This window comes from Cyprinus carpio, chromosome A6 (genome assembly GCF_018340385.1).
Source record: "Cyprinus carpio isolate SPL01 chromosome A6, ASM1834038v1, whole genome shotgun sequence".
Classification (NCBI taxonomy): domain Eukaryota; kingdom Metazoa; phylum Chordata; class Actinopteri; order Cypriniformes; family Cyprinidae; genus Cyprinus; species Cyprinus carpio.
The window spans coordinates 13,687,147-13,704,602 of NC_056577.1; the positions used below are offsets into that span (position 1 = coordinate 13,687,147).

Below are 17,456 nucleotides of genomic sequence, written 5' to 3' on the forward strand. Positions count from 1 at the left end.
TTTCAGCAGAATTAACTGTTTATTAATTATGTAATGAATATTGATTGACCCCTACTGGCGTCATGTGGTGTCAGTCAACTTTAATTTTGAGGCCATGTGCTTCCTGCTGTCAAAGAAAGTCTACTCATATGGGAGATACGTTGATGTGTGTGTGTGTGTGTGTGTGTGTGTGTGTATTTGTGTGAAAGCCCACAGTTCTGAAGTGTGGAGGGGATATTACTGTTTTTATTAGTTTTCTTTTTCAGGTATTGTATGTTCTCCACAGCAGGTGAACACAGATCCAACTAGAGTACATTGGGCTCACATGCCACCTTCATTTTGGAGGGCTCTGGCAGTGCTTCTCCTGTTCCTCCTTGCACAAAGGAGCAGGAGCAGTCCTGCTGCTGGGCTGTTGCCCTTCTATTATCTTGCCAAGCTCTCCTTGTGTAATTGCCCATCTCCCGGTCTCTCATTCATATTCTTGAAACTGTGCTAGAAGACATACTAAATCTCCTTGCTACAACACATATGTATGTGCCATCTTGGAGAAGCTGGAACACCTATGCGACCTGATTGGGTTGCAGGTACTGCCTCATGCTACAGGTAGTGAGAAAGGACCCTAACAAAACACAAAACTAGATAAAAATCGATCTGGAAGGATAAGGAGAAAGCAATTGTCTGTGCCCACCACCTGCAAAACCATTTCCTTGGGTGTTGTCTTGCTGTTGCCATTCCAGTGCACCTGTTATCACTTTCATTTTCACCAAAGACCAGAAACTGATTCACAATCCCTGAAGTTTAATTGACTTGGTGATTCAGGTTTTAAATGACAAAACTGGTCCCTGAAGTTTTGACTGTGATGATTATATGTTTTGTTTTATTTTTTGAGCAGTAAGGTTGTTTACAAAGTTGTGAATATATATTGAGGGTGGGGTGGGGGGATGATGGGTATTGGTTAAGGTGAAATGGAGGTCGACCATTATTTTCACCTGCCTATTCTCAACCAGGATGCATATAGATGTAACAGGGGTGTTAATTTCCTCAACACGTCATACAATGACAGTTTCCAAACCAAACACAGAATGTAGTCCAGAGAGTTTAAATGGACAGTTCACCTTCAGTTGCTGGTCCCCATTGACTTGCATGAGGTTTTTTTCTCCATTCTATGGAAGTCAATGGGGACCAGCAACTGAAGGTGCACTATCCCTTTAATAATGACATTGATGTAGTTATTTTGTAATTACAGAATAATTATTATAGTTACCTCTTGAGTCAATTACCAAATAATGCTTTGTCTATTTATTATAAATATTTTCTGTTAAATGTTGTGTAAATATTTAGATTTAATTTCATCAGTTTTGTTTCTGTCATTATATTATATAATTACAGTTTTATCTTTTTGTATTTTATTAGTCATTGGCGACACTGTTCTCTAAATATCATAATGGATCAGTCATTTAAAAAAAAAAATCCATATTGTTCAACCTCTACTTACAACAGCACATAAGAAAGCCAGTGTTCTTATACAACTCGTGCAGTAATTCAGAAAGTATACTAAACAGAGAGAAATCTGGACATAAGTTGGAAATGTGCATAATGGATAACAGAGATGAGAACACTTTTTTCTGCAAACTGAGAGATCCATCTTGAGAGAGAAGAGCTCTATTCCAGTCTGTTAGAGGGATGAGTCTTAGTGTATATTGGTGACTTACTGGTGACTTGACTATGAATGAGTGTTTGCATGTGACAGAATAATAACCACTCTTGAGGACACCATTAACTCTGACGTATTCACAGTCCCAGCTGGGCAAGTAATCGCATGTACAAGCTCACTGCTTCATTTCCACATGAAAAAACAAATTATTGATTCTCATTATGAGATTGATATGGAGCTCCAGGAAGACAGACAGGTGTGATTTCTTACCTTGCTTGAGGAGCTTGGACTTGGGCTTGCGGCATGGGATCTGCCCTCTCCTGAAGCTACTATCTGGAAGACTGGATCGAACAAGGCTAATTAGCTAGGGTTTCAGCTCTGTGTGTGCATCCTTGAATACTTTATTAAGCTTGTTTTGCAGTTTTCTCATTCTTAAAAATGGAGAAGCAGAGTTTGGGGAGAGGAAGAAAGAATATCAGTCACACTTTTTAGAAATTTGACAGACATGGAAAATAGAGAGAGTGAGAGACCACAGTCGAGATTCCTTTTTTTAGAGAGAGAAAATCATAAGTCTTTATTCTCGTATTTCATGAAGTTTGCATCTTTGAATCTGTTGTTTTCCTCTTTATTACTGAGAAGCTGCTTTGAAACAATCTGTATTGCTCAAAGCACAATATAAAGGTTATTTTGACTTTACACAATTACAGTCTCTAGTGTTTCTGTTCTCACAATTGTCAAAGCTGCATGTGTATATTTGAATGTTTGTGGTTTTAAACAAGGTGACTCTTTTGGTGCTCCATCATTTGAAAATGTAATTCTTTCTTCTCTTTCAGATTCCAGAAGAGCATGACTTGGAGAGTCAAGTTCGTAAGGAGAGAGAGTGGAGATTCTTACGCAATGCACGAGTACGCAGACAAAGCCAACGCATCACTCAAAGAGGTACTGATTTCCAACTGTATGCATGAAACTACCATGCTGTCTTATTTTAGCAACTTTCAGTCATATGTGGGTATAACATTTAAAACTTAAACAAATGTCCTAACACTTTTTAGTTGACTTTATTTAATGTACACAAATGGTTGATTTAATTGTAAAAAATCTAGTAATCTGTACTATTTGCGTACTATGCCTTTGTTACTCAGAAAACCCTAGTTAAGATAAATTGATTATGAGTGACATTACTTCAAGCTAGTTTATAGTTCCCAGCATGCATTGCTTCAGATTCCAGGAGTAAATGTTGAAATTTAGTGTTATTTAATTTGTTTTTGCACAAGATTAATATAGGGGGGGATCTGTTAATGTTTAAAGTTCTTTTATGTTTGGTTTGACAAGGTACGCAATATCGCGTTCGTTATCGAAGATGAATTGCCTTCGATAATGAACGCGATATTGTGTACCTTGTCAGTGAACTATGGCTCTGTCTATTAAATGGCGCTCCATTTGAAAGCAGGTGATGCCGATTTAGCGCTAATGAGGGAACCGGCTTTACTGACTAGATACGCATGATCATATTGTTCGATATATCTCCCAGCCCTACAGTATATCCACTTTATTTTTAAAAAGATTTAAAAGCCACATATTATTTAATGTGTAACACTAATATTTTTTTAAATAATTAAAGGAGTCCTATTATGCTCTTTTTTCCAAAGTCTTGATTTTCTTTTGGGGGTGTACTAGAACAGGCTCTCATATTAGGTTGTTCGAAAAACACATTATTTTTCACATATTTTACATTATTACAATACCTCTCTCCCCAGTCTGGCATGAACGGCCTTGGGAAAGCTAGCGTGTCTCTGACATAGTAATAACACTCGTTGCCTTCTTTAGTGCAGCTCAACCAGGTCTCATCCCATTTGTCGATATTTGTGATATCACAAATCCCGGAAAATATGCGTTGTAGTCCAAACGAGTCGTTCGTCGTAGTTTTTGAAAAGTGATTTCTGTTAAATAAAATATGTCCTTTTGAACTGAACTTTGAGCTTTTTAACTTTGTAGATTTTTCTATGCTCAAACAGCAACATTACAGACTAACTAAAGCTAAAAAAGTGAAAAAGCATAATAGCACCCCTTTAAATAATAATAATTTTTTTAACAATTTTTAAATGTCAAATTTTAGTTTTAAATTTAAATATGTTCGTTTTCTGACAGAAAAGTATGTCAACACAGACAAACAAGGTGCTTACATTGGGCCATGTGGCTCGGGGGCAGTTGTAACACAATTTTACAATTGCCCCTGATGTTGCAGCCATGATAAAATCTCTTATGCTAGCTAACCACACCTATGTTAGCATTGATTGACAGAGGTGGGTAGAGTACCCCAAAATTGTATTAAAGTAAAAGTACTTTTACTCAAGTAAAACTAAAAGTAATAGTCTGAATAGTTACTTGAGTAAGAGTAAAAAAAGTATCGGATAAAAAAACTACTCAAGTAGTTAGTCACTAGTTACTTTGGATCATATACTGTATAGCTCTAGTCTAATTTTATTAGATATATAGATACAATTTATGTAATGTGTGTGTGTGTATACATATAGAAAAAAAAAAAAAAAATATATATATATATATATATATATATATATATATATATATATATATATATATATATATATATATTATATATATATATATACACTCACTCACCTAAAGGATTATTAGGAACACCAATACTAATACTGTGTTTGACCCCCTTTCACCTTCAGAACTGCCTTAATTCTACATGGCATTGATTCAACAAGGTTCAACAATTCTTTAGAAATGTTGGCCCATATTGATAGGATAGCATCTTGCAGTTGCCCGATTGCCCAATTGGCACTAAGGGGCCTAAAGTGTGCCAAGAAAACATCCCGCACACCATTACACCACCACCACCAGCCTGCACAGTGGTAACAAGGCATGATGGATCCATGTTCTCATTCTGTTTACACCAAATTCTGACTCTACCATCTGAATGTCTCAACAGAAATCGAGACTCATCAGACCAGGCAACATTTTTCCAGTCTTCAACTATACAATTTTAGTGAGCTCGTGCAAATTGTAGCCTCTTTTTCCTATTTGTAGTGGAGATGAGTGGTACCCGGTGGGGTCTTCTGCTGTTGTAGCCCATCCGCCTCAAGGTTGTGCGTGCTGTGGCTTCACAAATGCTTTGCTGCATACCTTGGTTGTAACGAGTGGTTATTTCAGTCAAAGTTGCTCTTCTATCAGCTTGAATCAGTCAGCCCATTCTCCTCTGACCTCTAGCATCAACAAGGCATTTTCACCCACAGGACTGCCGCACACTGGATGTTTTTCCCTTTTCATACAATTCTTTGTAAACCCTAGAAATGGTTGTGTGTGAAAATCCCAGTCACTGAGCAGATTGTGAAATACTCAGACCGGCCCGTCTGGCACCAACAACCATGCCACACTCAAAATTGCTTAAATCACCTTTCTTTCCCATTCTGACATTCAGTTTGGAGTTCAGGAGATTGTCTTGACCAGGACCACACCCCTAAATGCATTGAAGCAACTGCCATATGATTGGTTGATTAGATAATTGCATTAATGAGAAATTGAACAGGTGTTCCTAATAATCCTTTAGGTGAGTGTGTATGTGTGTGTATATATATATATATGTATGTATATATATGTATGTATATATATATATATGTATATATATATATATATATATATATATATATATATACACACATATACAGTCGAGGCCAAAAATATTGGCCCCCTTGCTAAATATGATAAAAAAGGCTGTAAAAATGAATCTGCATTGTTAATCCTTTTGGACTTTTATTTAAAAAATTCACACAAATGTATCCTTTCATTGGATAATAAGAATTTAAAATGGGGGGAAATATCATTATGAAATAAATGTTCTTCTCTAATACACATTGGCCACAATTAATAGCCCTCTTTTAGTCAATACTTTTTGAAACCTCCATTTGCCAGTTTAACAGGTCTAAATTTTCTCCTATAATGCCTGATGAGGTTAGAGAACACCTGACAAGAGATCAGAGACAATTCCTTCATCCAGTATCACTCCAGACCCTTTAGATTCCCAGCTCCATGTTGGTGATTCTCCTCTTCAGTTCACTCCTCTCATTTTCCGTAGGGTTCAGGTCAGAGGACCGGAATGGCTATAGCAGAAGCTTGGTTTTGAGCTCAGTGACCCATTTCTGTGTTGTTTTTGAGGTTTGTGTTTGGGTTATTGTACAGTTGGAAGATCCAAACATGGCCCATTATAAGATTTCTAACAGAGTCAGTCACTTACTGATTTTTTATCTGTTGGTATTTGATAGAATCCATGATGCCATGTGTCTAAACAAGATGTCCAGGACCTCCAGCAGAAATATAGGGGCAAACAATAAAAATAACTAAAGAATATTTCATTGTACACATTGTGTCTTTAGCTACTCAAACTCTCCTTCTCACCACACGTTTGGACGATATAGACACACGTCCTCTTCCAGGCAGTTTTGTAACATTTTCTGTTAGTTGGAAATTCTTGATTATTGCCCTGATGGTGGAAATGGGAATTTTCACTGCTCTTGCTCTTTTCTTAAAGTGGGAAGTCGTGGCCTAATGGTTAGAGAGTCGGACTCCCAATCGAAGGGTTGTGAGTTCGAGTCTCGGGCCGGCAGGAATTGTGGGTGGGGGGGAGTGCATGTATAGTTCTCTCTCCACCTTCAATACCATGACTTAGGTGCCCTGAGCAAGGCATCGAACCCACAACTGCTCCCCGGGCGCCGCAGCATAAATGGCTGCCCACTGCTCCGGGTGTGTGTTCACATTGTGTGTGTGTGTGTTCACTGCTCTGTGTGTGTGCACTTCGGATGGGTTAAATGCAGAGCACGAATTCTGAGTATGGGTCACCATACTTGGCTGAATGTCACGTCACTAATTAAAGCCACTTCACCAATTTGTGAAGCTCAATTATCTTTTGCTGCACATCAGAAATATATTCTTTGGTTTTTCTCATTGTGATGGATGATTAAGAGAATTTGGGCTTTGTTTTCCCTCATATTTATATTTCTGTGAAACAGGAAGCCAGAGCTGGATGATTTCATGTTTATAATCATGCTGAAGTGCTCAAAATTGTGAATATGAATGGGAATATACTTCAGAGATATTTTACTCATAAGAATTTATAGGGGGGCCAATAATTGTGACCAACGAGTATTTGAGAAAAAACATTCATTTCATAATGATATTTCCCCTCCGTTTTAAATTCTTATTATCCAATGAAAGGATACATTTTTGTGAATTTTCTAAATAAAAGACCAAAAGGATTAACAATGCAGATGAATTCACAGCCTTTTTTGATCATATTTACCAAGGGGGCCAATATTTTTGGCCTCGACTGTGTGTGTATATATATATAATAGCCTTTCATTTAAACTGATTCGCAAACCAATTCACTGCTTTGTCAACTGGTAAAGAACCCATAAGAGTAAAAGTATCTTTAAAATGTACTCAAGTAAATGTAACGAAGTAAATGTAACTCGTTACTACCCACCACTGTTGATTGATAATGCAAATTTTTTCAGAATCTTTTTTTTTCTTCAGAATTTTATGTTAATTTTTTATGAATAACCTATAGATAAAATGTACGTAAGTTTAAATTCGTAGTCATCTAAACTTGAGACAGCAGAATAAAAATACTGTACATCCAAAAATTAACTTTCTTACCTCAAAATAATAATAAAAATAACCTTCTGCTGAGTTAAAATGATTTTGCTCCTTTTTTACAGGCAGAGAGCATGTGCAGATTAAGTGTCATCACTTGCTTCTAAATGGAGGAATTGAGTGTGTTACACTTGCCCCTTGTTACAATTGCCCTAGGTTTCCCCTATAATTAGCATAAGTTACAGATGCTTATATCATTTCACTCTAATTTAGACTTTAATCAACCCCCCCCCCCCCCCGTGGATGTAGCATCTATTCATTTAATTAAAATCAATCTTGCAATATAACTTTGTTTAAAGTGTGTTTAAAGCACTGCAATTCTTTTTTTTTTTTTTCAAAAGAAGGTGCAGTACTGTGTTATGCAATGTCAAAAGATTGATCCATTTGCAAATCTGCCATTTAATTCTGATTCTAAACAGCTGATCAAAAACAGAGGACATGATTGCTTAAATATTATCAGGGAAAATTATTCTTAGTTCATATATAATGATCTCCACTGACAGACAATAATTTATCATTAATACTTTTGGGGGGACAGCGTTATTTCACTGGGGCTTGTGGACCAGTAAAAAGGGGCTAGCGACACCCCTGGTCTGTAGTAAACCTTTATCAGGAATGCTTTTAATCTCTGTACATTAGATGCTTTTGAGTAATAATAATGTGGCGTTTCACAAGTGGAACTGGGTGAACCAGTTATATGCTGTAGATTTTGTGTGTGAAAACCCCAAGCTTAAAAGAAAGAGATGTGCTTGGCTCCCTGGCTAAAGTAAGTGGAGTCTTAAACAGAATGGCTAACATGCTTACGTCAGTGCCGGCACACACACACACACAAGTGCGCAGGACTGATTGCGTCAGAGCGGAGGATTCTGCTCACTCTCATGTGTCTTTCTCCTTTCATCACTCTCTCCACCATCCTCCCCTCTGAAGCCGAGAGTGGGGTTGCCCTCATTCAGTCTAGCTGGAGGAACTGAATCAAACCCTCAATTCCCTCTAAGTTCCCTTCATGCATGTTTTTTTTTCTTTTCTTTTCTCATCTACAAGTCTCACACTGAAGTTCAGTAGTGTCACTGTCATTCATTTTCCTTAAAACTTGTAAACCAAAAGACTGCTGTGGTCATTATTCAAGCTCAACATTTCAATAATTAAACCTGTTCTAACTGATCAACATTCTTATCCATCCCTCTCATGGTTTTAGGAGTGACACGGTTAGATGATCAGATCTTCATCAACAGAAACCCAGGAGTTCCATCAGTGGTGAAGTTTCATCCGTTTAACCCCTGCATCGCTGTAGCTGATAAAGATTCAATCTGGTGAGTGGCAGTAACATACACAACCAAATTCATCTGCAATCATAACTCTTAGAAAGAGAATCAAACATAAGCAAGCATAGCATAGAACAGTGTTTCCCATTAATTATGTAGACTCTGCTGGCCCACCAGTCTAATCTGCCCTGCATACGTTTCATAAAGCTTGACGGTTTAACTCTTTCAATTGAAGAAAAATAAATAATTAAAAAAATTTATATTAAAATTTAATTGTAAAATGTAATTTTACTACTGTAGTAATAAAAAAAATATAACAACTATAAAAAATAAAACATTTACTTACATACATTTATCCAACCAAATTAACAACAAAAAAAACCAAAACCCCAACCCAAACCTCACAAAATTCTTTTGGGAAACACTGTAGAATCTGATTTGTTATAAATCTACTAATGATCATGGTAAGCCATATTTAGGTAATCTTTGCCCCCTCTTCTCTGTCACAACTTGTGAATATGAGTACACCGAGACATATTTTAATACGGTCTCTGATTTAAACCTCATTTATAATATATAAATACTCATGAAGATTTAAAGTACATGAATAATTTTTTTTTAATCAAATTTGGATCAAAACACTGATGCAGTGATTCTTTTGTCATCATTCAGAAATGTTGAGAGTGTCTCTGTTGTGTTGTACATGCTTAAAAATGAAAAAAATATGTGGTAAATATCACTGTTACAATGTATTGGTACATTGTTGCAAATAAATTAAAATTATTAAAAATAATTCCTCCTTCCACAAAGAAAATCATAAAACCTGATTATTTTCAACAAAAGTTGGCCAGCCATATTGCTTATAGGTGTAACATATTTTGTATCATTTATTGTTATAATGTTATCTGTTAATTAGTGACATATATTTGGCATGTTACACTTGTCAGTTATGCTAATATTCTTCTTGAACTCAAGCTAGCAATCTAGCTAAATGTGCATAGAGAGGCATTGTGAACTATTACAACTGTGTTCTCTGTGTGTGGAACAGTTTTTGGGACTGGGAGAAAGGAGAGAGGTTGGATTATTTCTACAATGGGAACCCACGATACACACGCATTACAGCTATGGAGTACCTTAATGGGCATGACTGCTCTCTCCTCCTCACTGCCACTGGTCAGTTCACATATCAGTCATGTTGATGCAAACTTTGATCGGTTCTCGTGTTTGTCACTTTCTATGCTGACTTGCACCATGCCACTTTATGTTCAGATGATGGAGCTTTGCGAATTTGGAAGAACTTTGCTGACCAGAGGAATCCAGAGATGGTCACAGCGTGGCAGGGGCTGTCCGACATGCTGCCCACTACACGAGGTCAGCTTTCACACTCATACACTCTCTGTGCGGATATCGCTCTTCTTCTGTCATCGGAGTTTCTTTTCCCCCATCTACTCTCTGCTCGGCCAGTGTTTGGAAAAAGCTGTCGGAATTTCCAGTCTTCCTGCATGACGCGGGACTGTAGAGATGCCCATGGGTGCTCTGGTACGAAAGCAGAATGTTAGTCATTATATAAGTTATAGTTTTGTGGGTCTATTTCAAAATGTTTCAGTTTGCTGTTATAAAAAAAAAAAAAAAATGGCAGTTTTGTTTATTTCACAGTTTCCATTACACGTTAAGCTACATAATGGCTAATTAGCTTCCTTTTGTTCAACACATTTGTAGTTTTTTCAGTTATGCTTCTCAGTTTTCTGTGATTAATATTAGTTTTATCTCTTCTTCTTTTCTGTTTGTGAACAGACTGAAAATCTTATGAAAACTTTGAAATTCAGATCACTGCTGAATAATTGTTGTTGCGTCTGTTGAAGAAGAAAACTGACAAGACTAAACAAAATAATAGTATAGTTCCAGAGCCTTTTCATTATTCCAGGTGGATGATATCAAAACAAGACAAACCTCATAGTTGGTGGAGCTTACCTGCTTCATCTGTTGTATCTAGATGAATTTGTCTCATAACCTGGTTATTCCTGGTGGGATTTCGAGAAATTAAATTGCACATTGAAATGAGCTAAAGGACAAGTCAGAGTCAGACTAGGACTGACGTAAGTTGTCAGCAGTAGAGCTTATCACAACCTGTCAGTTAAACCCAGTTATACTCACAGACACACTATTTTTTTTCCAAGCTGCTCTGTGGGTGTTTGTGTGTGTGTGTGTGTAGTCAGCCTCAACTTTGAGATTTATTTTTAGGAAAAGTTCACCTCATGTACAGTATACCCCATGCGCTGCAAAACATTATTTTTGTGTTCTTTATTTCTGTAGAACACAAGAGGCAGAACATTAAGACTGCCTATCGCATACAACATAATTAGATATTAATTGTCACTGTCAAAAAGGACAAAAAAGGTATCATAATAGTTCATATAACTCCATTTTATAGGTTTGTATGAAAAATTTATTGAAATGCGTTATTCTCTGAAAGTCTTGACTTCCTAGCTCCCATGTCTCATTTGCACTTTGACGTTCAAACTTGATACTGTCACAATAACAAATGAAATTTGCTTCTGTTCGAAATTGCATACAGCATAGTACTACTCAATGTTTCTACAGTTTGCTGTCTCTCCATATTCTGTATATTGCACATTATTCAAATGTATGCAACTATCCAGGTGACCTACTAGATTTGCCAGTGTGTGCCGTAAGCAAGAGCACACTTTAAAATATTGAATCCCACTCAGTCTTTATTGAGTCATTATCTGTTTGGACTGCCTTACGACATATTTGCATAAAAATGGTTAAAACATGACACAAACTAAACTTTTGCATATTTTGTACTGTTTTATATACTGTAATAATTCAGGTATATACTGTGCACCAAACAGTGTACCATAGCAAACACAGCCTTTGTGAGCACAGTATGCCAGGCGAGCAATAAGGGGAATGCAAGATTTTCAGAGAATTATTAACATTTTAGTCTGTTCATCACATATAGATATCATAGAACTGATCTCAGAACTCTGATTAAAACTTTTAAGGACAACTGCAGGGAGAAAGACCAGTGGCATAATGTGAGCCGGGTCATGGCTCCATCAGAACAGAAGATTGAGGGAAGTCCTAGAATGTCTTTATGACCTTACCACTGACTCCTAGCCAAATTTAAAATTCATGAATATCATTTCTACATGAAAAAGCATGTTGTACACAAATCCATGGTGTATGGCACTTTTACCTCAATTTTAAAGTAAAATGGTTTAATTCCAAGAATGCTTAAATAAAAGACCTGTAGCTTTAATAGAAATCCTAAATATTTATGTCCTCTAAATTTGATTGTTGTAGCCCTCATCCTTAGTGCTGTTTCTCATTCCTGTTTTCCCTACATAAAGGAGGAACATGATCAATTGCTACTTGGCTATTGGGAGCTAAAAATATTTTTCATTGAAAATTAGTAAAAAAAAAAAAGCTGTTCTTTAGTATACACAAAGCTGTTCTTTAGTATACTTTAATACAATGGTTCCCAACCGTGTTATTGGAGTCACCCCAATACTTCACATTTTGCATGTCTCCTTGATAAAACACATCTGATTCAACTCATCAGCTCATTAGTAGAGACTCCAAGACCTGAAATAGATGCGTCAGACAAAGAATACATTCAAAAGGTTGGCTTTAGGAACATGGTTGGGACCCCCCTCCCCCTTTTTTTTTAGTATACTTGGATTATAGATTATAATGCGGTATGAACTATTGTTTAGAGTTTTTGGAGCTTGAAAGCCACTGTATACTATATGGTGACTGTAACATTCTTTTTCTTCTTTTATTGCTAAGAACTGGGTTTAAGTAATTTAAAAAATAATAATAATTTTATATATATATATATATATATATATATATATATATATTATATATATATATAGAGTATTTAATATTTTTTATTATTGAAGTATTTCTTTAAAGGATTGCCATTGCGATACCCTTTGACCGAGATCTCCTAGTGTTTAACTTACCTATTGTTGTAGTTATAAATCTTATATCATATATAGCATGTATAGCAGTTTTATAGAATATATTCTTACACACATTGACCTCCCAATTTTTTCTATTAATATAAAAAATACACTCACAGATTATCATCCTGAGAATCTTTATTTCCCAAATGAAATGAATCCATATCATAACAAACAATAAAAAATAAATAAAACTGTAATAATGACTTAATAAATGCAATGAAAAAAATGTGGAGTTAGGATTTACTTGAAAAAAAAGTTTGGAAACAATTTTCACTCAGAAAAGGCTAGTTAATTTACAAAAAATAATTATTTAAAAAAAAAACATAATTATTAGTAGCCTAAACCCTCTGGTCTAAGGGGTTTTGGGGGCCTGGAGAAGTTTTGACATCCCCTGACTTTTGTGCTTTTTTCAGTTGCTTATAAACATATACATGGCTAAACTCTAATAACACTGTAATCAGTACAAACTGGGCTACAATAATATGCAAATAGCATGTATGTACATTATTGTGTTTTTGAGAAAACAATGTTTATGCATGGTTAGTGAAAAACTACAATTCTGAAGTCACTGAAATAAGGTCATAAAACACCTAGAGAATATTTGTTCACAACACCGTCAAACATGGACGTTGTAGCCTAGAATTTTTGCTTCAAAATGATGCGAAAATCATCTTGTTTACTCACTCACAGAAAACAATAGGTTGATTTAAATTTTCTTAGACACTTTTTGTTTCGAAAGGGCATATGCACGTATGCGTGATAGACCATGAATATGAGTGTGATTCACACCTGAGAAGACAAAGGTCCGCATAATGAGCTGCATAATGAGCCTTTCAGTCAGGTGTGTGACTGAGTGGAAAGAGTTATAATAAAGAATCTGAGGAAATAAATGTATATATTTTTATGTTTGTAGTTTATTTAGAATATATTTAATTATCCCACAAAATAACTTGAGATTCACTTGCAAGTGCAGTTAAACAGTTTATTAGGAACAATCAAAGCTGACTTTTAAAGCTGAATTTTTAGCATCATTACACAATCCTTCAGAGATCATTCTAATATTCTGATTTGCTACTCAAAAAAAACATTATTATTATTTTTTTTATTATTAATTGAAAGAACAGCATTGTTTGTAACATGATTATTGTATTTATCATTACTTGGGTGCTAAATAAAAGCTTTAATTTCTATATATACTGACTCCCAGCTTTTGAATGGTATAGTGTATATTGTTACACTTGGAGTAAGACTGGAGTAATGATGCTGAAAATTTAGCTTTGATCACAGGAATAAATTAAATTTAAAAAATATTTTTTACAATATAACTGCTTTAGCAAATGCAACTTTCTGTATTTTGGATCAAATAAATGCAGGCTTGGTCAGCAGAAGAGAATTCTTTACAAAAACATTAAAAATCTTACTGTTCAAAAGTTTTGACTGGGTATTGTGTCATGTTGAAATATATAAATGAACATCACATACCTGGCACATACCTCATATTACTTTTATATTTTATTGCTGTCTATGTTATACGTAAGAACATAAAACAACAACAACAACAAAAAACATCCTGGCATTGTGAAACATTGAGATGATGTAAATGAAACTTCATAATGATTCACTTGATTATACATTTAGTCAGGAATTATATTTTGGAAAAAGTCTAACTAGTAAAATGTGTACAAGTTATATGAAAACTAATACAAGTAGATTATTAATAAAAAAGACTTATGTTTATGATCTCTGCTGGGTCAAGCCGCTTCATTCTTCTTTCTGAGGTAATCCAAATCTTATTCCTCTCAGCAGTCTTATTGGGGTGAATTATGTCTTATTCCTCTCAGCGTGAAGCGAACAGTAACATTTAAAAAACGTGAAGTACAATCTCGCTGCTTTGTTTGCTGTGAAGTGGGCGTTTACCCGCTGCGAGCTTCACGTACTGTAGACGATTGTAATATCAATAGCGTGCTCGGCGCGTGGAATTTTTTAAGTTAAGTTTACTTGGGAATTCCCAGCAAATTTCATTGACTCTTTTTTTTTGTAAATTTTACTTAAGTAATGCTTATCACTGTGAAAAAAAAGTGTGCTGTTAAATAACAGTAATTTACTGCACTGAAAACAAAAACAGTAAGATTTACTTAATTGTTCTTTCTTTTGCAAATTTTGCACACATATATTTGAAGTAAAACTTAAGTATTGAATTAAATAAAATCTGTAAGTAAGCAAGTAGACAGATTGTTATTGTTTTAAGATAAAATGCCCACTCATAATAATTATTATCCAAATGAACACAGAGACCTTAATACTTGGTACACCATACACAATGACGGTAACAATCAGTGAATAGTGTTTGAGTATGAATGGGTCATTTTGAGTAGAAAATGACCTCCAGATGTCAAAAAAACAGTAAGTTACTAAACCTAACAACAAAAGCAACCATAAAACAGTGTAAATACAACTCGAAAACAGTGAAAAAAAATTTCCTTTTGAATTATTCATGCCCCGTGCATGATGGGAAATACGGGATCAGAACTTTGATATTTACTTAAAGAATCCTTGTAAACATAACAAACAATTCAAAGTAAAATATGTTCAAACTTTAATTTCTACAATCTTAAATTGAGTACTAATATAGAATTTGCTTAAATTGATTCAAATTCTTGCCTTAACTAAATTATTTAATGTAGAAATTACATTTGTTTTCATGTAGTATTTACTTCACCACAAAATCATTTTTATCAGTGTGGCTCTTTTACAAAAAATAAATAAATAAAAAACCTTAATGCCAGGAGAAAATCTCAGTCACGTATATACAGAATGCAAGGAGATTCTTGAGCTTCTAGCTTTCATGAAGAACTCCTGCACATCTGTGCTACTTTAAGATGGATGAGCAAAGTTTTGGCTCTGAGAGCTGATTTCAGCCTTGCTATTCGGCTCCCTGTGAGAAATTCTGATTTACTCGGCAGATGTCATGCTGGGAAACCACAGCCTTGTTCTCCCTCCCTTTCCTGCAGTGCGTGAATGTGTGGATGTAGATAAGATATGAGGTGAATTAAATTCAGGTGGAATATAAGTGTGGATCATATCTCTGGGTGTGTGTGTATTCACCAGTGTGTGTGAGAGAGCCTGTTTCGATGTAAAAGTATGTGTGTGTGTGTGTGTGTGTGTGTGTGTGTGTGTGTGTGTGTGTGTGTGTGTGTGTGTGTGTATGTGTGTGTGATAGGCCCAGTCTCAAATGCTGCCCTGAAACATTGCGCCACACTTTGATAATGTAATGCCACATAAAGTGTTGATAGGCCGAGTGTGAACTGAGGGCGCATAGTAGCCACGAAGGCGACACTCTGGAGCACCCTTCTGAAATCTAAATTGAAAGATGAAACACCCTGCTGTCTTGTGGACTTCATTGACATTTGTGCAAAGGCTAATGGAAGGCCACAAGTGTGCATGAAGTGCCCTGTGGCTACAGATCACATCCTGGCTCTGTGCTTACGTTTGTGCTAACATGGTGGTGTCCTCTGGCTAATATACTGACTGGCCCTCCTGATCTCCTTCTTGTGCTCTTCCCCTCTCTTCCTCTTCTTCTTTTACAGGTTTGGCCCGACGGGTCTCAATCTATCTTGACAGAAGTAAACAGGGAGGTGAGTGCTTCTCTCTCTTCTTTTCCTTCAGCTCTGTTTGGTGTTTGCACATGTGGCACTAAGCATCTAATGTTTTTCTGTTCCCAGTTATAGTCTAACATTCTTATCTGCATTCATCTGATTGGCTCTTTTCATTCTTGCTGCAATTATGATTGGTGGAAGTCAACGCTGACCAATATTTACATTTACTATTTTTGGTGAAAAATAGTTGGAGTTCTGTACAAAGGAATTAAAAGTAACTTTAGTACAGAAAAAAAAATGTAATGTGGTGCTCCATTTAGCTGTAGAAAGCAGAACTAAGTTAGCTAAAATTTACTAGGAAGAGGAAGTGTAGAATCTGTAGGTATAGCATTTTTATAGAAATTTGGATTTTGTGCGGTCTTTCTCAATGCTCTTGTTTATTATAACACACTTCTAATGAAAATAATAAAAATATTGTATAATTTGCTTTTAGTAATATTCCCTGATCTACATCAACATAAGTGTGTATTAATCTTACCTAAATCAGAAACTGTGTGTGTGTGTGTGTGTGTGTGTGTGTGTGTACACGTGTACGCGCGCATGTGTATATTGTGCTACCGGATGAAGAGAATATATGTATGTGTTGATAAGAATAATGACTTTTTGTGTGTGTGCTGTACACAAACGTCTTTTTGCATATCAATTAGTTAAACTATTGAAAGATCATATTAATTACTAGGTCTGAGTTTATTCAGTTAAGCATAATGCTGGAATTCCAAACAGTGAAGACAAACCTATCTAACCTATCTATCATGATAAATGTGCTTCATAAAGTTTTTATTCCTGATGTGAAATTCTCCCTTGGCTTCTCCATTTATATCTCAGCAGTGTTTGGAGGGATGAATGTGAGGGGGTTTTCTCTTCCCTAAGATTGGATTTTTGATAGACAGCAGAAGTTTTGAAAGTAGGGCAGCAGTGCTACAGTTCCAGCATTTCCTGATCCACGGAACTTTTGGCTGTGTTTTGAGGCACACACATAAGGGTGTTCTTTACTCTAATGATTGAACAGCATCAGAGAATGACAGCCAGTCAGTCAGAACTGAACTAGGGCTCCAGACCAGTCAGGACAAAATTCCCCTCTTTTCCTCCATAAGGTGCTGTTAGCATGAGAGCTGAAGCTTTGCAGTAAATTGGAAGTTTGTTTCGGTCAGTTTAATCTAGAGGTCTACCCAGGCAATAAACTGAATCCGGCAGCCCTGTGACCTGACCAGTGCTGTCAAATTTTAAGACACAC

General features: G+C 35.8%; 1 protein-coding gene across 7 annotated transcripts in view; it reads left to right on the forward strand.

Moving 5' to 3' along the window:
- The window catches only part of LOC109080016 (regulatory-associated protein of mTOR), a 229,024-nt gene that overhangs the window by 197,604 nt on the left and 13,964 nt on the right, over window positions 1-17,456 (forward strand). For 3 of the 7 annotated variants that reach the window (XM_042758119.1, XM_042758118.1, XM_042758120.1), the window contains 6 exons: window positions 2,467-2,572; window positions 8,505-8,619; window positions 9,620-9,744; window positions 9,841-9,942; window positions 10,036-10,110; window positions 16,154-16,201. In XM_042758119.1, the coding sequence (XP_042614053.1) occupies window positions 2,467-2,572; window positions 8,505-8,619; window positions 9,620-9,744; window positions 9,841-9,942; window positions 10,036-10,110; window positions 16,154-16,201 (571 nt within the window). The remainder of the gene's footprint in view (window positions 1-2,466; window positions 2,573-8,504; window positions 8,620-9,619; window positions 9,745-9,840; window positions 9,943-10,035; window positions 10,111-16,153; window positions 16,202-17,456) is intronic. The other 4 variants (XM_042758121.1, XM_042758122.1, XM_042758123.1 and 1 more) reach the window with 2 other exon arrangements.